At 34.2% G+C, this 27,880-nt stretch overlaps 1 protein-coding gene across 1 annotated transcript; it reads left to right on the top strand.

Moving 5' to 3' along the window:
- LOC308654099 (UDP-glucuronosyltransferase 2B31-like) lies at nucleotides 1–26,076 on the top strand (the record flags this gene model as incomplete). The annotated part of the gene is made up of 6 exons (XM_081303071.1): nucleotides 1–724; nucleotides 2,039–2,187; nucleotides 12,834–12,965; nucleotides 14,805–14,892; nucleotides 15,768–15,987; nucleotides 25,797–26,076. 6 exons carry the CDS (start codon nucleotides 1–3, stop codon nucleotides 26,074–26,076), a joined length of 1,593 nt encoding a protein of 530 aa, XP_081159197.1.
- Nucleotides 26,077–27,880: the final 1,804 nt, after the last annotated feature.

Here is a 27,880-nt window from a genome sequence, read left to right as displayed (position 1 = left end):
ATGTATGTGAAAAGGAACTCGGTTCTTCTGCTGATACAACTGATGTGTTACTTTAGCTCTGGAAGCTGTGGAAAAGTGCTGGTGTGGCCCAGAGAATACAGCCATTGGATCAACATAAAGACAATCCTGGATGAACTTCTCCAGAGAGGTCATGAGGTGACTGTTCTGACATCAACAGCTTCCATTCTTATTAATCCCAACACAACATCTGCTATTAATTTTGAGGTTTACCCTGCACCTTCAAATAAACAAAATTTGGAAGAACGTTTCTCCAAATGGATCCATGCATGGATTTATGATACTCCAAAAGATGATTTCTGGCAATATTTTTCATTAGTGCAAAAAGTTTTCAAGGAATATTCTGATACAATTGAACACCTCTGCAGAAATGTAGTTTTAAACAAGAACATTATGATGAAACTACATGAATCAAAATTTGATGTTGTTCTTGCAGATGCTATTGGTCCCTGTGCTGAGCTGCTGGCTGAGTTACTTAAAGTACCATTTGTATACACTCTCCGCTTTACTCCTGGCTATACATATGAAAAGTATAGTGGGGGACTTATATTCCCTCCTTCCTACGTGCCCATTGTGATGTCTGAATTAAGTGATCAAATGACATTCATGGATCGGATTAAAAACATAATGTATATGCTTTATTTTGATTTTTGGTTCCAGACATTTGATGTGAAGAAATGGAATCAGTTTTACAGTGAAGTTCTAGGTAAGCTGGTTCTTTAATTAGTACTGTGAAACCTAAATTTCCCATGACTTTGAAGCTGAGCTTGCATGAATATATAAACAGAAGAACTTTCTTTTCTGTAAGTAAAAGGATGGAATGAAAATATATGATGAACAAGTAGTCTCACCAATAAAAAATGGACCCTTATATTATAGAGCCAGTTAGAAACCAGTGGCAATTACTTATTCAAATGCTTCAGGAAATAATAACCTGCAAATTGAATCACTGAAGATTTCTCTGAGCAATTACGTATCAATTTTATTATTCTTATCATCTTTAAGGACAGTCATTATTAGCGTCACTAAATGTTTTAATAATGATAGATATGTACATTAATAACATACACATGTATTACTAGCACAACCATATATATGTACCAGGGAGGAAATTGCTTACTTTTGAATAGAATTGTTTACTCAGTTAGAAATTAAAATAATATTTATTTGCATTGCTGTGAAGATTCCTTCACAGTTAAAAGTGTCTGTATCTCAGGCACTGAAAGTTATAAATTATGATAACTTATATTTCATATTCCTTTGATAAAAACAAACTAATCATGTGTTAAGGCCTAAAACCTTGGTGTAGAGTGGAACCACACCTTATAAGTCTATATTTCTTAAACTGCATTTACCATTTAAGACAATATGAACAAAATTAAGTATCAGAACCAATCTCTATTTTAATATTTGTGTAATCTTTCTGGCTCTTACTTTCAAAAATCTATATTTTAATAAGTTAATACTATTAATCTCTTAATATGAGGCAAGTCCAATAGTGGTCACTAGGAATTCAGGCATACTCACTAAATCATTACAGTTCAATTGAAGAATCAAGGATCAAGGGAATGGTTTGCTCAATTGTAAGAATTAGACTGACTACTCCTAGCAAAGATATCTCTACAGTTACAGGAGCACTGATTGTTAATGGATTTCACAAAGATTCTAAAAATTTAGGTTACTTTTGCAGTTTTAGAGAGAAAATAAAATGCATGTTTACTTCTAAGGAGGCATAGGTTAATAATTTAATTATTTGTGATTGTAAATATACTAATGGAACACTACAAAGTACCAACACAACTAGTTTATGTACATATTAACATATGTAAAAAATAAAATATAGTATGCAAAAGGGTGCTCTAAAAAACATATCAATTGTAGTATGCAAACACACAAACACACACATACACATGTGCATTTGAACACCTTGCCTTCACAAATCCAACTCATTTCAAGGCAATATATCAAGCATTCAAGGTACATGTCTCTCATTTTCTTTTCTTCTCTTTTCTCCATTCAGGGAGACCCACTACAATATATGAGACAATGGGAAAAGCTGATTTTTGGCTCATTCGAACCTATTGGGATTTAGAATTTCCTCATCCACTTTTACCAAATTTTGACTTTGTTGGAGGACTCCACTGTAAACCTGCCAAACCCCTCCCTAAGGTAAATCTTCTCCTGTTTGTTTTGTTCTATTTGTTTAACATTTTTGGTAGAATTGACTCTGCATTCTTAATTCAGAGTGTTTAACTCAGAGATATGAAAAGCAAGATAAAGAGTTCTGCCAATTAGAGACCCAGGCATTTCTATGCCATCACATGTAATGGTATTTCATTATTGTCACAGAAGAAAGTAGGATATCGGGCATCCTTGAGAATTATCAGGAAAATTGAGGCGTTCATTATGTAATACATAATAAAGAATCAATAATTTATTCTAATAAATACAAAGAATATTTATTAAGTAACTGTCATATACCAGAGATAAGTGCTGGATATAGAGAGTTATAAACTTGACACAGTTTCTGCATCAACCAGACTTTATATTCCATCTGGGTACAGAAACTGTAACAAGTAATAAATTTGTGTGTGTGTTATCACAAGGAAATCATACAATACTAATGAAACCTCCAACAAAGATCATTTAAAAAAATCCTAAAAGCCTTGAAAACTAAGGTGAATTCTAAAGAATCAACAGGAGAGGAAAAGGGGTTGAGGGAGAGAGGGAGACACAAAAGGAAACACACATACAATAGTAAGGGAAACTCCCAAGAACTTCAAGAGTGGTTCATCAGAAGAAGGCTCAGCAAAGTGCAGATGATGCTAGAGAGGTAAGTGAAACCCAGATAATTAGTAGGAGTTTAAAATATCTGTGAAGCACATTGGGTAGCCAATGAAAAGAGTTAAGCATAAGAGAAATGTGAATAAAGTTTCCAATTTGAAAAATTTCAAAATGCAGTCACCAAGCAGGATTTTAGAGGGAAAGACAATGCAGAGGAACCACTCAGAAAGTTGTTGTAAGACTGCAGATAACAAATGATGTAAACATGGATGAGGTTGTTCTTACATGTGACTATGCTTATTTATCTATTAATAGTCAAACTTCATATTGTGTTACCTGGAAAAATTAGATAATACTGATACACAATGTCCTTGGTACAAATGTAGGATCCATAGCAATATTCTCTATGGTAATTATTCCTTTTTTGTTTCTATAAAACTATCTTTCTATCTGAAAAGCTGAACTTTGTTATCTACTTTTAAAGACCCCAACTATACCAAAAAGGTAGGATTAACACTTAGAAATAGTAGTATTTGGGTATTTTTACATTTAATTCATTTTAGCATACCCTAAACACTGCAGTGTACATTAATTTGGATTATATTCAAATTGAGAGATAGAAACTCACAATATGGCTGAAACAAACTACAATAGATGTTCTCTTGTAAATGTAGGCTGCCCAGGTACAGTATGATAGCTCTATTACCAATAATATTAATTAGGTAATATGTGCCAGGCACAGTGGATACAATTTCATATATAACAGAAACTAGATTTCTGAAAAATAAATACTGTATTTTCACCCAAAGACCTAGAGAACAGATATTCCATCAATTTGCTTAAAGGTAAATGTGTGAGTTTTGGCAATCAAATGAGTAAGTGGAATTGCTGAAATTATATTGTAAGTGTTCAAGCTCTTCACAACCTTTTAGCTTTAAAGTAGTTGCTTTTCTCAGTGATATGAATGTGTGGCCTTTACTTGTCTTCATTCCAGATTTGAACAAACTCACCTGAGAACTCAGACTACTACATCTTAGATCATGATATGGATGTTACCTTGAGAGAGCTATCTGCCATATGACAACCTTAGAGGACACCTCAGGAAAACTCCCTTGGAAAACTTAGGCCTCAACATCACAATTTCCTGACAGAATGGTCATAGAAAATTGCAAACATAATGATGATATAAGATTTCTTGTCATTTATTTTTGAGTCCACCCTTTAGTTTACAATTACAAAATCATTCTGTCAACAAATAGGATAATATTTCATAGGAGGAAACAGAAGAATCTAAAACATTTTAAATAAATACCATGCTTAGAAGAAACCATTACTTGCCATACTGTTATGTGATCTCTTAAGAGTTTCTTTTTTTCTACCTCTTTAAAGCACCAACATATTGAGATCTTACTCAAGCCTCATATTCAATAGAATTATTTTGTTGTTTTTGATAAGTTCCATACAATACAAACAGAAAACCAAAGTTAGTGAAAGTTCTGACTAAAAACTGAGACAGAGTTGTTGTAAGTGTTCAACCATTAACCTCTGATCTTGAGAGATTTCCCCATTCACAGTAGGAGAAAGTGACCAGGTCAATAAAAGGGAAAGACAGCAGAGAGAGGAGGAGGAGGATGAGAAGGTAGATAGCAGTGTGATCATGATAAGGAATAATAGTAGCAGGTGTTATTTAATAGAATAAACAAGATTAGAATACAAGCCAATATTACAAACACTGTCTTCTTGATCTTTATTATACAAAGTAATGCTCCCCCAAATTACTTGCTTTTCCATTAATAACTAGATTCTCAATTTCTGTATTGTTAAATACAGAAATTTGTCAAAATGTGAAAGATCCAAATGTATCAATACTCTTAGCAATGCAAATACCCTGGGTTTCACAGTATACCAATTGTAATTATACAAACAAAAAATCAAATGAATGTAATCTGTGTTCATGGAAGTTACTTATAGAATACATATTGGAAAAAAAGCCTTACATTAATTAATTAACACTTTAAGTGATGTCATACATTAAGTAATGATCTTAAAAGTTATTCTGGTACATACCACATCATCACAATCACTTTGTTTACTTATGTATTTATTTTTATTTCTCTTTTTGTACTATGGATTCAACTCATGTACACTCAACTACTGAGACATATCCCCAGCCCTATTTTAGATTTTATTGAGAGACAGGGTCTCACTGAGTTGATTAGTGCTTCACTGTTGCTGAGGCTGGCTTTGAACTTGAGATACTCCTCTCTTAATCTCCTGAGCTGCTGGGATTACAGGCGTGTACCACCTTGCCCAGTACAATTACTTTACAAATAAATCCTTAACTACATTGAGTCATAAAACAAGTTTAGTTGGAGATTAAAAGGCAAAATACTGATGATAATAATATCATTCTTTGTGAGAAGAAAAGAATTTTATATATACAAAAGAATTTTAATCTTCAATTTACATTATATATGTGCATGTATCTATTCATGTACTTACATGAACAGAAAAAAAGACCACAATGAAAAAAATTCAAATTTTGAACAAACAGTATCTCTAAATGAACCAAAGATCATTTTGGCGAATCTTCTTAGACATTACCTACTTTCTTCATGCTCTTCCAAATTTTCATATGATTAAATTATTTTTCATTTAAAAAATAATGTTACAGAAAGACTGGGACCTGTCTATGCCAGGGATTAATTGGTTTAAAAAAAGGGTATATTTATAAGACAGTAGTAGTGAGAAAATATGTGTACAATAGGAGATTAAGAATATTTTGAGAAGGGAGAAAATATATTGAATATATTTCTGTACACTTTGCTCTAGGTTACGGGAATCACAAAATAACTGGATGTGTCACAAGTTCCTAGGAGTAGTGCAATGTCCACTATATGTGAATGAGCTACTCAACAAGTTGGCCTGTTCTATAAAAGGGCCAGAGGAAGTCCCACTGTGGTGCAAGAGCTCCCATGGTTCATAATGAGGTGAAAAATAAGGGTTCTTTACAGCCACTGATACACACTTCATTCTCATAGAACTTCATTATCATTAAAAAATTTCAGGGAAAAAGATGAGACATATAAATAATCCAAAGATATGATTACTCAAGTATATGTATCATTCCAATGCAGTGAAAATGCTGATTATGAATCAGTATAGATCTGGACATGTACAGGATTGTTAGGATCCTTAGAATTATGTATAAGAAATTCCAAACCATAATATTAATCTTCTGAATGCTAGTGTTTGTGCATCTCCAGTTTTTATGAGCTATTATAGAGGAAAACTTGGGAAACTCTCACAAATTATAAAGTAAGCAATGAAATACTATAGAGAGAGGAAACATAAAAATGTACAAAAATCCTATGCACAGGTAACTTTACTTCTGGGCTCACAAGGACCAAAATAAGTAATAATAATTGAAAGCTAAAAAATCATCCAGATAACCTTCCTGGAATAAAATCAAGTGAAGTACTATAACAATAAGAATTATAACCAAGTACTAGCTATAGCATTTAACACAAAAAATTTAACATTAGTAATGAATAAAATTATGAATTAAGAGTCTACATATAATAATTCCTAACAACATCTCTTGAATTACTATTTAATGGCTCTATGTCATTTCTTACACACACACACACACACACATACACACACACACTTATTTCTACAAGTAAGCCTAATGGAGCCTTCTATGTCATTACACACATCTCTTTCCAAAGAAAGTGAGTGACTGGGTCAATTTAAAAATATCCATAACTTCCAAATTCTCATAAGACATGCTTTTCTCTTCTTAGTTTACATACCAATAATTTCTCTGCTTTCCTATATTTTTATTGGTTCATTTGAATGTACATAATGATGAGATCTGATGCTACATATTCATACATGTACACAATATAACAGAATAATTTGGCCAATAAAACTTCCCAGGAATTTCGCTTCCCTTCCCACCTCCCTCCCATTGGTCCCTTTCTCCACTGATCTCCCTTTGATTTCCATGTGATCAACCCTCATTTTTTTCCATTTTTCCTCTCTAGCTTGCAAAAATGAGAGAAAATATACAACCCATGACTTTCTGAGTTTGACTTATTTCATGTAAAAGACTAATTCCATTCATATTTTTTTGTAAAATGACATAATTTTATTTGTTATTTTGGCTGAATAAAACTCCATTGTGTATATATGCCACATTTTCTTTATTCAGTCATCCATTGGCAGGCACCTATGCTGGTTCCATACTTTGTGTATTATGAGTTGTACTGCTATAAAATGGGTATGCATGTATCACTGTTATAAGATGACTTTAATTCTTTAGGGTAAATACTGAGAAATGGTATACTGGGTGATATGATACTTACATGCTTACTCTTTGAAAACTATCCATACTGATTTCCATAGTGGTTGTACACATTTACAATTCCTCCAATAGTGTAAAAAATTTTTTCTGCATATCCCCTCCAGCATTTATTTTTCTTTTTATTCTCAATGACTACTATTTTGACTGGTGAAAGATAAAATCTCAGTGTAGTTTTCATTTCCCTTGTTTCTAATTATGTTGATCATTTTTTGTTTCTATATTTTTGTTGCCTATTTATATTTATTTTTCTGAGAAGCATCTTTAGTTCATTTTCTCTTTGATTATTTGGGTTGTTTGATTTTTTTTTGGTGTAAAGTTTTGGGAATTCTTTATATATTCTAAATATTAATCATTTGTCAGAAGGTGTTATGCAAAGAATTTCTTCCATTTCATAAGTTATCTCTTCACAATTCTAATTGTTTCCTTTGCTGTTCAGAAGCTTTTTAATTTGATGCCTTCCAATTTATCTACTCTTGGAATTATTTCCTGACCTTTAGGTGTTCTATTTGAGAAAGCCATTGCCTGTGCCTATATGCTGGAGTGTTGACCCTACATTTTCTCCTAGAAGTTGTATAGTATTGGTTCTAATTTCTAGGTTTTTGATTCATTTTGAGTTGGTTTTTGTGCAGGGTAAGAGATAAGAGTGTAGTTTCATTTTTCTGCAATATTCCCAGCATCATTTATTTAAAAGGCAATCTTTTCTCCAATGTATGTTTTTGGCATGTGTATGGTTTTCTATACTATATTACTGATCAATATGTCATATTCATGTCAGTACCACATAGTTTTTGTTAGTAGTGCTCTGTAGTATAATTTGACATCAGACATTGTGATGCCTCCAGCATTGCTTTTAGGATTATAATTGCTTTGACTATTATGGGTCTTTTATTCTTCCAGATGAATATTAGGCTTATCTTTTCTAGTTCTGTGAAGATTGTTATTGATATTTTCATGAGGATTACATATATATATATATATATATATATATATATATATATATATAATGTATATTGCTTTGGATAGTTGGTGATTTTAATAATATTAATTCTACCTATCCATGAACATGGGGGTCTTTCCATCTTATTTTATGTCTTATTTAATTTCATTCTTCAATTTTAGAGGTCTTTTAACTCTTTTGTTAGTTTTATTCCTCGGTATTTATTGTTGTTGTTGTTGTTGTTGTTTTGTTTTGAGGCTATTGTGAATGAAATAATTCTCTTGATTTGTTTCTCTACATATTCATTGTTGGTATATAAGAAAGCAATTGATTTTTTTTTTAAAGAGAGAGTGAGAGAGGAGAGAGAGAGAGAGAGAGAGATTTTTTTTTAATATTTATTTATTTTTTTAGTTCTTGGCAGACACAACATCTTTGCTGGCATGTGGTGCTGAGGATCGAACCCGGGCCGCACGCATGCCAGGCGAGCGCGCTACCGCTTGAGCCACATCCCCAGCCCAGCAATTGATTTTTGTATGTTGATTTTGTACTCAGCTACTTTGTCAAATTCATTTATTAGCAATATCAGTCTTTTGTTGGAGTCATTTGGCTCTTCTAGATATAGGATCATATCATCTACAAACTAATAATTTGACTTCTTTCTTTCCTGTTTTCTCTTATTTATTTTTCTTTCCTTGTTGCTATTTTACTGGTTTTGGAATTATGTTGTTCTTCTTTTTCAAGGGCCTTGAAATGAAAAAAATAGGTTTTATGTGGGATCTTCATGATTTTATTATACAGGAACTCATAGCTATAAACTTTTATTTTAGAAATTCTTTCAATCTGTGCCAGAGGTTATATTACTATTCTCAGTTGAGTTTGAGAATTTTTCAATTTCTCCCTTAATTTCTTCTATAATCCATTTTTATACAATAGAGATTGTCCAATCTCCATATGTTCATATAGTTTTTGTATGGTTCTGTCATGTTGATTTTTAATTTCATCCAATTATGATCTGGTAGAATATAATAAGTAATACCACTTGTTTTGTATTTGATGAGAGTTGCTTTGTTGTCTAAAATATTGTCTGTTTTGGAAGAGTTTTTCTTGAGCTTCTGAGAATAAAGTATATTCAGATGCTGTTGAATGAAATGTTCTATAGATATCCATAAGTTCATTTGACTTATAATATTTTTCAGGTCCAAAGATGTCTTATTGGTTCTATGTCTGGATGACCTATCAAAAGATGAGAGAATTGTGTTGAAATTACCAAGAATTATTTTATTCAGGTCTAACCGAGGCTTCAATTTGACTAGTGTCTCTTATGTAATTAGTTGGATCCATGTTTATGACTTAAATATTTATAATTGTTATATCTTCTTGTTGGATTATTTACTTTACCAGTATGAAGTGACCAGCTTTGTCTCTTCTGATTAATTTTGGCTTGAAGTCTGTTTGTCAGATAAGAGTAGATAATCCTGCTTATTTTCTGATTCCATTTGCATTATGTATCAATTTTTATCTTGTTACTTTCAGCCTATGGCTGTCTTTACCTGTAAGGTGTGTGGTTTATGAGCAATATATCATTGGGTTTGGTTTTATAATTCATTCTTCCAGACTATATATTTTAATTTAAGAATTGAGATGATTTATATTCAATGTCATTACAAAGAGATGTTTATTAATTCCTGTCATTTTGATTCATTTATGTATAATGTGGTCCTATTTCTGATTTGCTTAGCTACTCTTTCCATCAGATTTGTTCATTTGTGAACTTCAGGGTTTGTTTTTTATTTCTTCTATATGGACTCTTTCATTAAATAATTATTATCATCATGGTTGCTTATTTTCTTTACTTTAGAACTGTCTGAATATTCACAGCTGGCCACTTTTTCTTTTATATCTGCTGTTCTGTTTTCACTATTGTCTACTGAAGTATAAAGATTTTCAACTGACCTTTTATTTATTTTATCTTTGACTTTCAAGATTTATGTTTGGTTCTTTTTCAATATTTCCATCTTGTTGAATTTTTCATTTATATTCTGTAATGATTTTTTTAATTCATTCAATTGTTTTTCTGTGTTCTCTTGGAGTTCATTGATCATTTTTATAATTCATTGATCATTTTAAAATATGATAATTTTATTGATTATATTTTGTAATAATTTACTTCTTGAATTGTATACCTGATGTTTTAAAAATTTCAATATCTTTGGCATCAGTTGTTGATAAATTAGGAACTTTTAAGTGATTTCATGTTACCTTATTTTTACATAATTCTTATAATAGTCTTATGTTGGGTTTTATGCATATTTGTCTTCCATACTTTTTTAAAAAAAAAATTAGTTACAGATGGACACAATACTTTTATTTAGTTAGTTTTTTAATGTGGTACTAGGGATCAAACCCATAGCCTCATGTGTGGTAGGCAAGCACTCTACAACTGATTCACAACCCCATGCCTCTTCCATTTTTAAGGCATAATATTTACCTGCTTTAAAAAAAATTCCAAAGTGTCCTGGAGTGATCTGGATTAATACTGTTTTATAAGTATGGTGTTCACAGCCTTTGAATTAATTCTCTCTATTTTTTTCTGTGCAGTGGATTTACATAGGTGGAAACCCTGAACCCACCCCCAGCTGTTTCTATTTGAGGCCTTATCATTAGTTTGAGTTTTTAACTCTATTATTCTCTGTATTAAAGTATAGTTAGTGATTGAATGCCATTAATTTTCATGTGAAGCAAGATGAACTATATTTTGGTTGAATTTATTTCAGCAATGTACTTCTCTACCCTGTAAACCTGTAGTGTCACTGTAAATATCCAGCTACTCACAGAATAAAGGGAAATAAACAATAACAACATTGGATACAAATAATATACAGCATTAAAATAAATACCTGGATTCTATTATGACTTCTAAAATGTTAATTGCTACAAAAAACAGAACAAGTGGGTCAGCAATTGCCAACAATGAATCAGTGCAAAAATATAAACTAAATCTGACATTAAAACAAGAAACAGGTGTCAACTATATAAAGTTATATAAAGCAATTAGTTTAAAGATGGCAAAATTACAGTCAGTAAGAGGAAATAATGTGAGACAGGAAGATAGGGAAAAAGTTTGAAATTTTAAAAAGTGAATAGAGAGAATGCAGAAGAGAGAGCAGGTGAGAGTTATAAGGATGGAGGAGAAATAAGAGAAATAAATAAATGGAGAGAAAAATAGAGAATAGATTTTCACTATAACCAGGAGAATAAAAGAGAGATACAGAAACAAACATTAAAAAAATACAAAACAAAACAAATATATACAGAACAAAAAACCCTAACTCTCAAAAGACAATGCAAGGAAAAATACCTACATTTGAAAAATGCTGAATAAAAGAAATTAATGTATATATGTCCATAAACCAATCAGTAATGGAAGAATACACAAACACACAGAAAGAATAATAAAAAGTAAAAATATTCTTAATGATAAATGAAGGAATCATTTCCACTGAGGTGGCCAAAATTGTCAGAATGGATGGTTACTGACTACACTCAACTATTCATCATTCCATTTATTTTTTAGCTATATACTGAGAGTAAAAGCAAAGATTGGATTTTATTATCACCTTCCTCTTTTTGTGTTTCTCCCTGAGCTACCTCTTGGAATGGCCTAAGTCTGAAGGTGTTTGAAATAATTCTCAGCTTCCCTTCTTGCCAGTATGACATAGGTTGGAATGGGAAGAAGTGTCAGTTGGAGCTTTGTGTGCACAGACCAGATCTATGCACTCCTGAGGGGGGATTGCTGCAGTGTTCTATGAGATGAGTTCTGATGGAGGAAACTTAGGTCTAATCAGACCTCAGGGGTTTTGTTTGGTACATACTCTGAAGAAATTGGATGGACACACACCTAGGCCCTGGCAGTTGCTTATCTCTGTAGGGAGTCTGAATCTCAGAAGCCTCCTAAGAATTCTACTCATTTCACAGGGGGGCTGATCTTCCACACATTCTGTGTTCACCTGCACATCTTTCCTAGGCTCAGTCCCTGAACATTTCCACAAGTTCCTTGTTCAGATTCTCACCCACTTCAGCTGGTCACAAGAGCCACCAGCTCAAAGGAAAAGCAAGTTGTGCTGCCCCTTTGCTTTTCTGACTTGAATCCCCTGGAGTAAAATCTTATCTATGCCTGTTTCACTCCCAGGTAAGCTCTAGGCCACACAGTAGGCATTATAGCAGTGTTTGCTCAGATCTCTTCTTTCTGGCAACAGAGACTGGAGAAAGGCCACCTCAAGATGAATCCACCTCATCTCTCCCCAGGCAGTAAATAAACACATTAAATCACAAGTGCTCAGTGGAGTCTCTGAATCAGCTAACTTCATGTTGCTTCTCTGATCTCAGTTTTTTTCATATCAAATATCCACTTTGTTTCCTCCCTGCGTTTTTAATTTCTCTTTGGCAGACAGTACCATTACTACTGATTTAGCTGCTTCCACAGTTTGGTTTCAATGTAGTCTTCTTTGTTTAATGAACCCAAACTTCTGAGTTTCTGAGACACTCTCACTGTCCAGTATTGAATTTTAGTGAAATCCTTCTTTCACCCACCTCACTAAGAAGCAGTATTCTCACTGCTTGTATTTGGATCCTTGGAGCAACTAGGAAGGCAGCCTTCCTCTAATCTGACATCTTGTATCCTCTCCCTCTTCATCTTTTTTGATGGAGCAAATGTTTTATTCACAGGAAATGGAAGAATTTGTACAGAGTTCTGGAGAAAATGGTATTGTGGTGTTTTCTCTGGGGTCGATGGTTTCTAACATGCCAGAAGAGAAAGCCAATATAATTGCATTTGCCCTTGCACAGATTCCACAAAAGGTAAGCAAAAGTGCCCTCTTAGTGGCCAAATATATAAAAAGTCTGTTAAACTTTATAAAGGGTTTGCTTAATGAAGCATCCTTTGTGAAACATAACCTATTGTGATCTCTCTAGTTCATCTCAGAAATCATATTTTAAACAAAACTATGTGTGGTAATTCTAAAAAGTAGAGAGTGTTTAATTCATGTTAATATTAACATTGTGATCATAAAAAATATATTTTACAGGTCCATTTTGAAATTTAATTGTAAGGGTATCACATTTATTTACACAGGTACCACATTCGTCCCTGCTACTTCTTCCTTTTCCTTGCAGGATCCCTGAGGGCACTATACACATGGCTAATGTTATCAGAAAGCTATAAAAAGTTAACTCATAACTTGACCACCACAATAATGCTAAGCAGGTATTGAAGAAGGCTGAATTTTGTCATGATTTTAGATATCCCAGGCAATCCCTTATTCCTTGCTTACCCTCATTTAAGAATCGTATTCTTGCCATGATATTCTACTTCATCTTTGGCCCAAAACAATGGAGCCTTCCAATATGGACTGAACTTCTGAAACTGTAAGCCCAAAATACATCCCCTCCCCATTAAAAAAAAAAACTATAAATTTATTTAATAAACTGCTCCTGGAGTTTTGAGGAGAAAGGCTACCCAAATCATTGGTCCAAATTTCCACTCAGTCACATGCATTTGTAGAAAAAGAAAAAACAGCTTGCACTAGTGGACATGATCCTGACAATGTCTGACAATTAGAGAAAGCGTAGAGATTATTTCTGCTTTGAAATGGACCCTGTGCATTATGAAATGTACGCCAAAGAACTTTGCTTCTAAAACATCAGACTAATACCTTTTAAAAAGGAAGAAGAGAGTATAAGGAAGAGTCAAGCAGAAGCAAGCCTGGCATGGGCTGAAATTCAAAAGTTCCCACCTCCATAAAATGCTTTAATATTACAATTTCTAACATATCCACTCTTGTGGTCTTTGAGTGTTTTGCATCTGCTCTGTAATTTCCTATCTGATATAGGTTCTCCTAATCACCCAATTATTTTCCCTTCTGTAGACCTAAATTTACTTTGCTGCTCCCATTGCATTTAGAAGATATGAAATTATACTTAGAAATAATACTCCAGTTCATGAAGATTGCTTTTAATTTCCAGAGTCAGCTCCTTATTTTATTCCTAGACATAAAAACATCTTGGATATATATAAGACTACTACCAAGATTTGTACTGCATCATTGAAAGATAACACACAGTTTTAAAACATTTAGCAACCTCAATATTTTGAACTTTATTTCAATATCCATGTAATTATTTGTAAGTTGCAAATGGGTTCTTCCTTTTAAAACTTAAAGAATTTCCAAATTCACCAATATTGATAGAAGTGTGGGTTAAGGTCCATAAATACAAGTAAAAGGTTTTTTTAGGTAGTGTTTAATAAAATTGATGTCAAATACAAGTTACATGTAATTCCTAGTTAGTATTAATTTATTTCTAACAGTAGCTGACTGCATTGGTTTGCTTTTATGTATAAAAAACAATGCAAACTGAAATAAGCATCTTAAACAATATATGTCCTGTCTTATCTATGTCACTCACAATAAATAAACATAATGATATTAATTTGGAAAATGAAATCTAGGATTAAAATGCATAAAACAAAATAGTTATGGAGTTTTAGTTTGTATTTTCATAATTCTTGTTACTTAAAATTGTACTTATTTCCTTATGTGTTAAATGTTGAACTAGATGATCTCTTAAAGTTTTAGAATGCAAACATGCTATAACATTAAACTTTAAATCATAGAATAAGGCATATTCTTTACCAAACAGGTCATCTGGAGATACCAAGGCAAGAAGCCAGATAAATTAGGACCCAACACTCGAATATACAACTGGATCCCCCAGAATGACCTTCTTGGTAAGACTCTGAGATAAGTCCGAAAAGCAATCTGGATGCTAAAAATTGGACAGGAAACATTTTATTCAATACTTGTTACTTAAAAAAATCAAACACAATGTTCAACTTCTTTTTAATTATTTTCCAGGCCCAGGGATGGTTTGAAAAAACAAAGCAAAAAGCTGTAATTTTAATATACACAGTCATTATATACAGAATCCAAGTTATCTTTATTTCTGGTGCAATTACCTCTGCAAGAATTTTTCACTGAGTTCCTGGATTGTCTCTCTGTGTTGTTGTATGTCTTTCACTTATTCTTTCTTCTCCTGCAGGTGTGTTTCAAATACCTTTCAAAATGGCAGCCAGAATTTTTTTTTATGGACAGTGAATCTTTATTTTCTCCAGAAATTGATGCACAATCTTTATTATGAAGTGCAAACACATTTTATAATGAAGTGTAGTCTCTCTTTTCTCTGAATTCAGTACCATCACCATCCTATTCCCTGCTGCTTTGGACATGCTACATAGCAAACTTAGTGATTCAGTTTTTTAATGAGATAATATGCTAACATGTCCTTCATGACCTTATTTTCCATAAGTGCATGTTGATTCTTTTACTAAAAAATATTCTATTTTTTCTACTTATTAATGTTGTATTCAATATTCAAGTCTCAATCATGTACTCTCTCTTTCATGTAGTTTTAGGTTAGCACTCTAGTGGACTAAGGTGCTTGTTCCTCTGAGATATAAAAAATAATAATTAATGCAGGGTCATGTTTACAATAATTTGTCTACTAAAATACACACTGATCCCTTTAATGTCTTATAATACACATTTCTCATTTTCTTTCTAAGATTTAAATTAATATTTTTTTCTGACATTAAATCAATCCTAGGTCATCCAAAAACCAAAGCTTTTATAACTCATGGTGGAACCAATGGCATCTATGAGGGGATTTACCATGGGATCCCTATGGTGGGCATTCCTTTGTTTGCGGATCAACCTGATAACATTGCTCATGTGAAGGCCAAGGGAGCAGCTATTAGATTGGAATACAGAACACTGACAAGTGCAGATCTTCTCAAGGCCTTGAGGATGGTCATTAATGACCCTTTGTGAGTACAACAAGTTTTACATTGGGTAGTATTCATAGAAGGATTGTCTTTTCATCAATGAATATAAATTTTAGCCCATTTTGAGGAGGGTAATTTTTTAAATTAATTAATTTATTTATATATGACACTGGAATTCATTACAATTCTTATTACACATATAGAGCACAACTTTTTATATCTCTGTTTGTATACATAGTGTATCCACACCAATTCATGTCTTCATAGCTGTACTTTGGATAATAATGATAATCACATTCCACCATCATGAATAACCACATGCTCCTCCAACCTCTGCCCTATCTAGAGTTCGTCTATTCCTCCCATGCTTCCTCTCCCTTTCACACTATGAATCAGCCCTCTTATATCAAAGAAAACATTCGGCATTTGTTTTTTGGGGATTGGCAAACTTCCCTTAGCATTATATTCTCTAACTCCATCAATTTACCTGCAAATGTCATGATTTTATTCTCTTTTATTGCAGAGTAATATTTCATTGTGTATATATGACACATTGTTTTTATTCTTTCATCTATTGAAGGGCATCTAGGTTGTTTCCACAGTTTAGCTATTGGGAATTGTGCTGTTATAAACATTGATGTGGCTGTGGAGGAGGGTAATTTTGAAAGAATCTAAAGATTCAACCCATATTAAATCTATTTTCAACCACGTTAACCATTACTATTTCATAGTTATATAAAACTTCAAATATCATAAGTATTTCAAAGTTGCATTGATCTTATAAATTACATAGGTAAATGATTACTGCACCATTTCTACACATACACAAAATGCTTACCATATAAAGCCATTTGCAATGAGGATTTAATTTTTAAATATGACAGGATCGACACAAGAAAAGAATGATAAACTTATAGAGATATGACAGTATCTTAAATCCATACTTAAAATTTCTGCAATAATAAATTATTTTACTCAAAAATTATTTCATGAGTATTAATATTTTCACAGATTCTAATGATGTATAACACACAATATACCATTTATATCTGAATTAAAAAGTGTAAATTAAAATTCAAATACATTTGATGTTTCCATAGTTATAAAACTCTTAAATACTATAATTTTTGGAAATTTTATCACAACAAAGAAATGTGACAATGCATTGAAGTCATTTCTTATTGCCTCCTAGGCAAGGCAAACTCCATTTATTTTTTTGTATCTATAGATCATCCTATTCTAAATATTTCACATAAAAAGATAATAAAAATTATGGTCTTTTTCAATGGTTTCTTTCACTAGTGTTGTTAGTTTTATCATACTTTGCCAAGGGTCAGCCTTTATTGTTTTTTATTGTTGAATAACATTGTGTGGTTGGAAATATCCAAAGTAATTTATCAATTCATCAGTTTATAAAGGTTTCTGTTTTCAATTTTGATTATTAGGAACAATGTGTATAATTTGTATGAACATAAGTATTCATGTCTTCTGGTAATTTCTAGTTTTAGAACTGTTAGGTCATATGATAATTTTATATGTATTAAGATCTGCCAAACTATTTTTCAAAGTAGTTGCAAAAATTTTTGCAGCATAAAAGCAATATAAGAGAGTTCCAATTTTCCCATATTATTTTTAGCATTTATTATCACCTGTTTATTTTATTGTAGCCATCCTAGTAAAAAGGATTGTAGCTCACTGTGGTCTTGACTTGAATTCCATGATGGCTAAAGAGCATCATTTTATGTGCTTTTTGGTCATTCACTTATCTTCATGAAAGAAATGTTAGTTCCAACCTTTTGCTCACTTTTAATCAGGTTATTTATATTTTAATTATTGATTTTAATGAGTCTCATCAGGTATATGGTTTGCAAATATTTTCCAAACATTCCATATGGTTGATTTTTTTTTTAAATTGTGGTAATCTTAGAAGCACAATCAAATGTTTTTCCTGATATTTGATAAAACAAAACTTCAATAATTAACCTTTTTCATACTGCAAAAGGAAATTATATGGAGTATAGTTTCAAGGTAGAATGACTGTCTTCAACTCAATTCTCATTTCTCCTAATGCTAGTATAATGGTTTAACGAAGGTATCACTTAAAGGACAAATTCAAAACTACATTTCCAAGAAAAAATCCTAACACAATGAATAATAAAAATACTCTGAGAGAAATTAAGAAAGACTGGGAAAAGAGACATAAAAAAAGAGAATACAGATTAAAACATCAGAAGTAAATATGAATATATTAGTTTTACATTATGTCCTAAAAGACTTTCATTTCCCTAACAATCTCTCCTCCTTCTCCCCTGATCCCTTTCCTCATGTATAATAGTCTTTCTGTTACTTTTTTATCACCTACCCTGCCAGATTCCACATGTGTGGGGAAATATGAAATATTTGTATTTCTGATTTTTTACTTACTTCACTTACTACTGAAATCTATACTTCCATCTATTTTCCTACAAATTACATATTTCCTTCTTTATGGTTCAAAAATACTTTCTCTCTCTCTCTCTCTCTCTCTCTCTCTCTCTCTCTCTCTCTCGTGTGTGTGTGTGTGTGTGTGTGTGTGTCATATCACATTTTCTTCGACTCAAATTGTGTTTTGAACTCCCATTTTCACCCCAAATACAGATTGCAGAATCACATCTGTTACATATTCACATTTTTACATAATGCCATATTAGTGACTGTTGTATTCTGCTACCTTTCCTATCCCCTACTATCCCCCCTTCCCTCCCCTCCCCTCCCATCTTCCCAGTCTACCTCCCCTGCTGTTGTTCAATTCTCTCCCTTTTTTCCCTCTCCCTTGCCCCTCATAACCTCTGATAATTTTATGTATCATTGAAGGTCTCCTACCATTTCCATATGCTTTCCCTTCTCTCTCCGTTTCTCTCCCCCCATTCGTCTTTGTTTACTGTAGTCTTTTCCTCATGCTCTTCCTTCCTGTTCTGTTCTTAGTTGCTCTCTTTATATCAAAGGAGACATTTTGCATTTGTTTTTTAGGGCTTGGCTAGCTTCGCTTAGCATAATCTGCTCTAATGCCATCCATTTCCCTGCAAATTCTATGATTTTGTCATTTCTTAGTGCTGCATAATACTCCGTTGTGTATAGATGCCACATTTTTTTATCCATTCATCTATTGAGGGGCATCTAGGTTGGTTCCACAGTCTAGCTATTGTGAATTGTGCCGCTATAATCATTGATGCAGCCGTATCCCTATAGTGCGCTCTTTTAAGGTCCTCAGGGAATAGTCCGAGAAGTGCTATAGCTGGGTCAAATGGTGGATCCATTCCCAGCTTTCCCAGGAATATCCATACTGCTTTCCAAATTGGCCTCACCATTTTGCAGCCCCACCAGCAGTGTACAAGTGTACCCTTTTCCCCACATCCCCGCCAACACTTATTGTTGTTTGACTTCATAATGGCTGCCAATCTTACTGGAGTGAGATGGTATCTTAGGGTGGTTGGTTTTGATTTGCATTTCTCTGATTGCTAGAGATGGTGAGCATTTTTTTCATGTACTTGTTGATTGATTGTATTTCCTCCTCTGAGAAGTGTCTGTTCAGGTCCTTGGCCCATTTGTTGATTGGGTTATTTGTTATCTTATTGTTTAATTTTTTTAGTTCTTTGTACATTCTGGATATTAGGGCTCTATCGGAGGTGTGGGGGATAAAAATTTGTTCCCAGGATGTAGGCTCTCTATTTACCTCTTTTATTGTTTCTCTTGCTGAGAAAAAACTTTTTAGTTTAAGTAAGTCCCATTTGTTTATTCTTGTTATTAATTCTTGGGCTATGGGTGTCCTATTAAGGAATTTGGAGCCCAACCCCACAATATGTAGATCGTAGCCAACTTTTTCTTCTATCAGATGCAGTGTCTCTGATTTGATATCTAGCTCCCTGATCCATTTTGAGTTAATTTTTGTGGATGGCGAGAGAAAGGGATTCAATTTCATTTTGTTGCATATGGATTTCCAATTTTCCCAGCACCATTTGTTGAAGATGCTATCCTTCCTCCATTGCATGCTTTTAGCCCCTTTATCAAATATAAGATAGTTGTAACTTTGTGGATTAGTCTCTGTGTCCTCTATTCTGTACCATTGGTCCACCTGCCTGTTTTGGTACCAGTACCACGCTGTTTTTGTTACTATTGCTTTGTAGTACAGTTTGACCTCTGGTATCGCTATACCTCCAGATTCACACTTCCTGCTTAGAATTGCTTTTGCTATTCTGGGTCTTTTGTTTTTCCATATGAATTTCATGATTGCTTTGTCTATTTCTACAAGAAATGCCATTGGGATTTTGATTGGCATCGCATTAAACCTGTAGAGAACTTTCGGTAATATCGCCATTTTGATGATGTTAGTCTGCCTATCCATGAACAGGCTAGTTTTACATTTTGGTTACTTTCCTCCTCCTTTACTGAGTTACCTCCTGCTGTTAGTTTTGGGCACTATTTTTCAATTCCTCTTCTTGTAGTGTTTTGCTCAAAATGCTTTGCAGAGCTGGTTTTCTTGCTGCAAATTCTTTTAGCTTTTGTTTATCGTGAAAGATTTTAATTTTATTGTCAAATTTGAAGCTCAGTTTTGCTGGATACAGTATTCTTGGTTGGAATCCATTATTTTTCAGCGTTTGAAATACATTGTTCCAGGATCTTCTCACTTTCAAAGTCTGTGATGGGAAATCGGTCGTTAACCTAATTGGTTTACCCCTGAATGTAATCTGCCTCTTTTCTCTCGTAGCTTTTAATATTCTCTCCTTGTTCTGTACGTTGGCTATCTTCAAAATTATATGTCTTGGAGTTGGTCTATTATGGTTTTGAATGTTTGGGGTCCTGTAGGCTTCCAGGATTTGGCAATCCATTCCATCTTTCATCTCTGGGAAGTTTTCTAGAATTATTTCTTTTAATATGCTGTCCATTCCTTTGGTTTGAATCTCTGTGCCTTCTTCTATCCCTATGACTCTCAAATTTGGTTTTTTTATGAAATCCCATATCTCTTGAATAGATTGCTTGTGGGATTTAAGCATCTTTTCTGTGTTGACTATATTCTTTTCAAGTTGATAAACCTTGTCTTCATTATCTGATGTTCTGACTTCTACTTGATCAAGTCTATTTGTAATATTCTCGTTTGAGTTTTTAATTTGGTTTATAGTTTCCTGCAATTCTAGGATTATTGTTTGATTTTTTTTTAAGAGCTCTATCTCCTGGTAGAGCTCGTTCTTTGCCATTTGAATTTGCTTGTTTAATTCATTTTCAAAATATACTTTTATTTCTTGGACTTGCTGTCTCATGTCTTCTCTAATATTCCTTTCCATTCGAGTTAGGTATGCCTTGAGTTCTTTCCCTATCCCTGTTTCTGATGTTTCTATGTCTTCCTGTAGAATTGAGTTGTCCTGCATTGTTTGTAATCCTTTTTTCCCTTGTTTTCTCATGTTGTCCATGTTACTTTCCAGCTCTATTTGATTGTTGTGTTTCTGCTCTCTTCTATAGATTTGTTTTGTTTCTGTATTACTCTGATTTCTCTCCTTTGTGTTGTTAAACTATGCCTGCTAACGTGGATTCCTCTGGGAAGGAATTCTGACGTCCGAGCTCCAGTGACGACACTACTCTGCTATGACGGGCCCCAGTCTCCTTGCCGGGGTGTCCTAATGGGGGGGGGTGTGACTGGACTGTCTCTGTTTGGTTTCAGCTCCCGGTCGCGGCAGGCATGCGGTCTCCAGCCGCCCAGTATCACAGGCCGCGGGCAGGTGATCAGTCGCCAGCGGGCGGGCATTCTCCTACCGCCCAATTACGCGGGAAGTGGGTGAACTGTCGTCGGCGGGCCTGCAGTTTACAGCCGCCCAGTCACGAGGGCCTTGCCTCTAGTCCCCTGGTTTCTCCTGCTAGTCTTGGTTTCTCCTGCTAGACCAGATTTCCCCTGAGTGATGGTTCTCGGCAGTTCAAACTGTACTCTGGGCCTGCCATTTGTTGGGTGTGGAGGGTGGCTATTGGGAACCCCGGCACTCTATTGTTTTGTTTCCCTTGTGGGGGATAGAACTGTACCACTACCTTCCCCGTCTGAAATCCCGTACTCAGGGATTCAGTTTCATTTTGTTGCATATGGATTTCCAGTTTTCCCAACACCATTTGTTGAAGATGCTATCCTTCCTCCATTGCATGCTTTTAGCCCCTTTATCAAATATAAGATAGTTGTAACTTTGTGGATTAGTCTCTGTGTCCTCTATTCTATACCATTGGTCCACCTGCCTGTTTTGGTACCAGTACCATGCTGTTTTTGTCACTATTGCTCTGTAATATAGTTTTAAATCTGGTATCGCTATACCACCTGATTCACACTTCCTGCTTAGAATTGCTTTTGCTATTCTGGGTCTTTTATTTTTCCATATGAATTTCATGATTGCTTTATCTATTTCTACAGGAAATGCCATTGGGATTTTGATTGGCATTGCATTAAACCTATAGAGAACTTTTGGTAATATCGCCATTTTGATGATGTTAGTTCTGCCTATCCATGAACAGGGTATATTTTTCCATCTTCTAAGATCATCTTCTATTTCTCTCTTTAGGGTTCTGTAGTTTTCATTGTATAAATCTTTCACCTCTTTTGTTAGGTTGATTCCCAAGTATTTTATTTTTTTGGAGGATATTGTGAATGGAGTGTTTTTCCTCATTTCCATTTCAGAAGTTTTGTCGCTGATATACAGAAATGCCTTTGATTTATGCGTGTTGATTTTATATCCTGCCACTTTGCTGAATTCATTTATTAGTTCTAGTAGTTTCTTTGTAGACCCTTTTGGGTCTTCTAGGTATAGAATCATGTCATCTGCAAATAGTGATAATTTAAATTCTTTTTTTCCTCTTTTTATGCCTTTAATTTCTTTCCTCTGTCTAATTGCTCTGGCCAGTGTTTCGAGAACTATATTGAATAGAAGTGGTGATAGAGGGCATCCCTGTCTTGTGGTATTAAGCCTTTAGAATTCCTTATGTAGTTTGAATATTAATCCTGTGAGAAGAGGAGAGGGCAAAGTTTTTATACTATTCTATAGGCTGCCTCTTCACTGTGGTGGTTGTTTTCTTTACTTTGCAGAAGCATTTTAATTTGGTGAGTCACATTTTTTGATACTTCCTATAAGTTTCAGAAATATAGGAGTCTTATTCAGGAAGTCATTGCCTGTACCTATATCTTGAAGTGTTTCTTCTTGTTGGTTCAAAGTTTCAGGTCTTATACCCATTTTGTGTTCATTCTTGTTCAGGGTCAGAGTTAGGGATTAAGCTGCAGTCTTCTACATATGGCTCTCCAGTTTTACCAGCACCATTTTTAGAAAAGGCTGTCTTTTCTCCAATGTGTATTTGGGGCACCTTTCTCAAGAATATGATGGCTATACCTGTCTGAGTTTATTTCTTGGGCTTTTATTATATTTCATTGTTCTGTGATTCTTTTTATCCCACACTATTTTCTTTTTGTTATTATGGCTCTGTAGTCTATTTTAAAATTGGAATGGTGATGATTCCAGCATTTCTCCTTTTGTTCAGAATTGCTTTGGATATTTGGGGTCTTTGGGGCTTCCATATAAATTTTATGATTTTTATTTTAGTTCTGTGAAGAATTCCATTGATATTTTGACAGGGATTTTATTAAATCTGTAGATTGGTTTTAGCCAGATGGCTATTTCCAAAGTATTCTTTCTGCTGATTCATGACTTTCCATCTCCTAGTATCTTCTTTCTTCAATATTCTATAAATTGTATTGTACAAAACTCATACTTCCTTGATTACATTTATTCCTACTGATTTTTCTTTGAAGGTATTGTTGAAAATGTTTTTCTGATTTCTTTCTCACTGAGTTTTTTATTTGTATATTAAAAAAGCTATTGTGTTTAGTGTGGTGATTTGTATACTATTATTTTTCTGAGTTTGTATTTCATTATCAGATTTAAGTCTTCTAGTTGATTCTTAAGGATCTTCTAAGTGGCATTACATATGACTTGCAAATCCTATAATTTGATCCAATAGTGGGCACATGGGTGTCCTTACTTCACCATCCCTGAAAGTTAATTGTGATACTTCCAGGTGATCACTTAGGATATGATGTGTTTTTTCTTGTACTCTTGGGGGCTTATTTTAGAAAATGTAATATATTTTATGTTATTATGAAATACTTTTAAAACAACATAAAATAATAGAAGAAATGCCTAGGGCTGCTATGCTAATATGGCCAAGAAAAGTACCTCTGAGGAGTGACATGATGGTCAAGACCTTAGCCAAGAGAAAGAAGCAAGACTGGGGGTATTGTATGAAAGGATACTCAAGGAAAAGCAAGATGAGATTATAAACTATGAAGGTGTCAAGGGAGAACACATGGGTGACACTGGGGAACAGGGAGAACACACATGTGCCTAAAACACTAAAAAGTAGGAATGGACCCACAATATGATTCACTTATCCCACTTCTCAGTACATATTCAAAAGATCTAAAATCAGTACATTATAGGAATTCAACTACATTGATATTTATAGTAGCACAGTTCACTGTAGCCAAGATATGAAACCAATGTAGGTGCCCTTCAACAGATGAATGGATAAAGAAATTGTAGTGTATACACATAATTGGAGTATTGGTCCTAAAAGATGAAATTATAGCACTTGCCAGTAGATACATAGAATTGGAGACTATCATGCCAAGTGAAACAAGCTTGGCTCAAAAAGCCAAAGGTCAAAATTTTCTCTCATATGAGCAAGTTAATCCAACATAATGGGGTGCAGCTGGGGAGAAAGGGAAAAAAGAATAGAGAATTTTATCAAAAGAGAGGAAAGATCAATAGAGTGAACAAAGGATATTGAGGAGGAATAAGCAAGAACAGGAAAAGGGAAGAAGAGTGGAAAAAATCTGGCTAAAGTTCATGTGTATATTTGTGGATATATCACAGTGAATCCCAATATCAATTATACACAAAAAACACTAATTAAATAAAGTATAAATAAATTTCAGAAAGATCAGTAGAGAGAGTGAAGCAAGGGGAGGGTATGGGAAGAGAGGAGTGCTAGGGGCTGAGTTAGAGCAAATTATATTTCTTGCTTTTCCTGCTAAGCATAAAACAACCTGTTTACCAGATGATCCCTGCTACACTGAAATGTTACACTACTGAACCCGTTTTGTCTGTACTGCTATAACTAAAGCAAATGCAAGCTATTTCTAATGTTACATATAACTAAAAAAGTCAATAAAAATAAAACTAAAAGGACACATATGCCTAGATAGAATGAGTGAGGAAAAATGATATCAGAAATCACGGCCAGTGTCTAACCCATCAGAATCTATTAGTACAAGAATAGACTTCAGTTTTATTCTACTTATGATGAGAAGTCACATGAAAATTTTGAGAAGAGCTTCATAATTAGATGTGTATATTTTAATAATCCCAAACTGGCTACTGAGTGGAAAATACAGTAGAGGGTAAAAAAGAAGAGGAAAAACAGAGAGAATAGTTAGGAAGCACTGCACACCATGATATGATTCCTCTTTAAAGCTTCAAGGTGATCTTTTACAAATTATATGCTTTCTCTCTCACTTATTGGACTCAGAATAGTTCATAAGTATTTCCTCTGATGGAAGAATTTGACTCACCTTCTTGAAATTCCATGGGCACTTTTGAAATATTTATACATCAGAACATAAGTTAAAATCAGACATTATGTGGGGTTAAAAGAAAAAAAAATCATATGCAGGGCAAGTCTCTGATATTTATTTTAAATCATCCATATGGCACTTGTGAAAAACTTTCATTGACTTCGTGTGCATAGACAGATTAACTTATTTCAATGTTGATCCTTGTATGTTTCACCTTTAGATATAAAGAGAATGCTATGAAGTTATCAAGAATTCACCATGATCAGCCAGTGAAGCCTCTGGACCGAGCTGTCTTCTGGATTGAGTTTGTCATGCGCCACAAAGGAGCTAAACACCTCCGGGTGGCTGCCCATGACCTCTCCTGGTTCCAGTACTACTCTTTGGATGTGCTTGGGTTCCTGCTGGCCTGTGTGGCAACTGGGATGTTCACCATCACTAAATGCTGTCTGTTTTGTTTCCAGATGTTTTTTAAAACTGGAAAGAAGAAAAAAAGAGAGTAAATTTATCTAGGCATGGCTTCTCCCGGTGCTCCCATTAGAGGAGGCTATATGGCCAGATTCCTACCTATCCTAACAACTTTTCTCAAATCACTTTGTCAAGTCAAATTTTATCTTCATGAAATTCACTCCCTGTGTAAGAGACAGAAATATTTCTGTTCAAGGAAAAGTTATTTGAGAAAATAAAATTAAACCATATGCGTTTATATTCCCATTTGATTCTGTTTTGTAGCTTTCACCTCTTTGAAGATAGAGTTCTCTAATTAGAGTGTTGTGATTTGCTTTCCATTTGTTTTCCAGGAAACTGGAAGCGATGCTTACCTTTCATTGTACATTCAGCCCCAGCATCCCTCTATCCTGAAAGATGAAGGAAACAAAGTCATTTGTCAGTGGCTTTAGAAATGTAGTGATGCCTACCTGCGTTCTCTTATTAAATAGAAGTAAGTGGAAAATATTTGGTTTCATGAGCTCATTCACTTTTGCTCTTAGCCCTTTAAAAATGTTCACCTAGATGTCCTCATTTTCATTCCTTCTTTCAGTGGATATATAAAATATTATTTTTTTTGATTTTTGATTGAACAGACAAAAGGATCTGACTCTAACAAAGAAATAGCCTGTGTTTGCTTTTGTTATAACAGTACAGACAAAAGGGGTTCAGTAGGTGTAAGATTTCAGTGTAGCAGAGGATCCTCTGGTAAACAGGTTGTTTTATGCTTAGCAGGTCAAGGCCATCTCTGCCCAACTCTGGGGCGCTGTTGTTTGATTAAGACTCTGAGCTAAGGCAGAGAACCAGCATGATCAGGGGTTTGGGAATTTCACACAGGAGTTCCCAGAAAAGCAGCTTCCCAGCCTTATGTTGGCTCAAACAAACCCATAATTCATATACGGCTTCCAAAATCTTACAAAATTATGAAGTCATAGTGTTAACAGAGCTGGAAACTTCTGAGACACTGAGGCAATGCAAAGACCCCCTTCAAACCCCAAGTCTTATGATCAGTTCAGAATAATTTCAGATATGTCACTCAGAGTAACAGGAATGAGTTTACTGAAGGGATATACCAAAAGGGAAAGGGGACACTCTCAAAGGAGAGAATCTTTCCTCTCAGAGAGGAGCAGGAAGACCCATGCTGAGTAGTTCCAATTGGATTTTGTTGTTATATTAGAACCTGGGACTGAACTCAGTGCACTTGATCACTGAGCCCATATCCCTAGGCCTATTTTGTATTTTATTTACAGGGTCTCACTGAGTTATTTAGGCCCTTGCTAAACTGCGAAGCCTGGTTTTGAACTCATGATCCTCCTGCCTCTGCCTCCTGAGTCTCTGGAATTATAGGTGTACACCATTGTGCTCAGCTTCTAATTGGATTCTTAACTACACATTCTTACAGATTTTACATTGAGGAAGAACTATTGTTATCTTCCAGAGTTTTAGGATCTTAAGACAAGTGTCTCTTAGGTTCCTCCCATTAATATTATCTTGAGTCTGCATTTTCCTGCAGTTAACAGGTAATTTGCTGAGAAATGTGACATATCCTGTCCACTTAGGCCAGGCAGGGCTGCAGGTCAATTGCTTCTTGGAAAATAAAACATGTTGGGGGTCAGCACAGTGAGCCCATTTTAGAGAATTATTCTCTTCAATTTGTGTTCCCATTATTCTCAAATGTCTGTTTCCTAATGAGAAGAATTATTTTTAAAACTATCACTTAATACACTCAAAGTACTGAAGAAAAATGTACATTGAAGTGTCAGAAAGCTTTGGCCATCACTTGTATAAGACACACCAGGGACGCATATACCCAACACATGG

The sequence above is a fragment of the Spermophilus citellus genome (assembly GCF_964194105.1).
Source record: "Spermophilus citellus genome assembly, chromosome: 8".
Taxonomy (NCBI): domain Eukaryota; kingdom Metazoa; phylum Chordata; class Mammalia; order Rodentia; family Sciuridae; genus Spermophilus; species Spermophilus citellus.
This window is presented reverse-complemented; position numbering and strand designations above follow the sequence as displayed.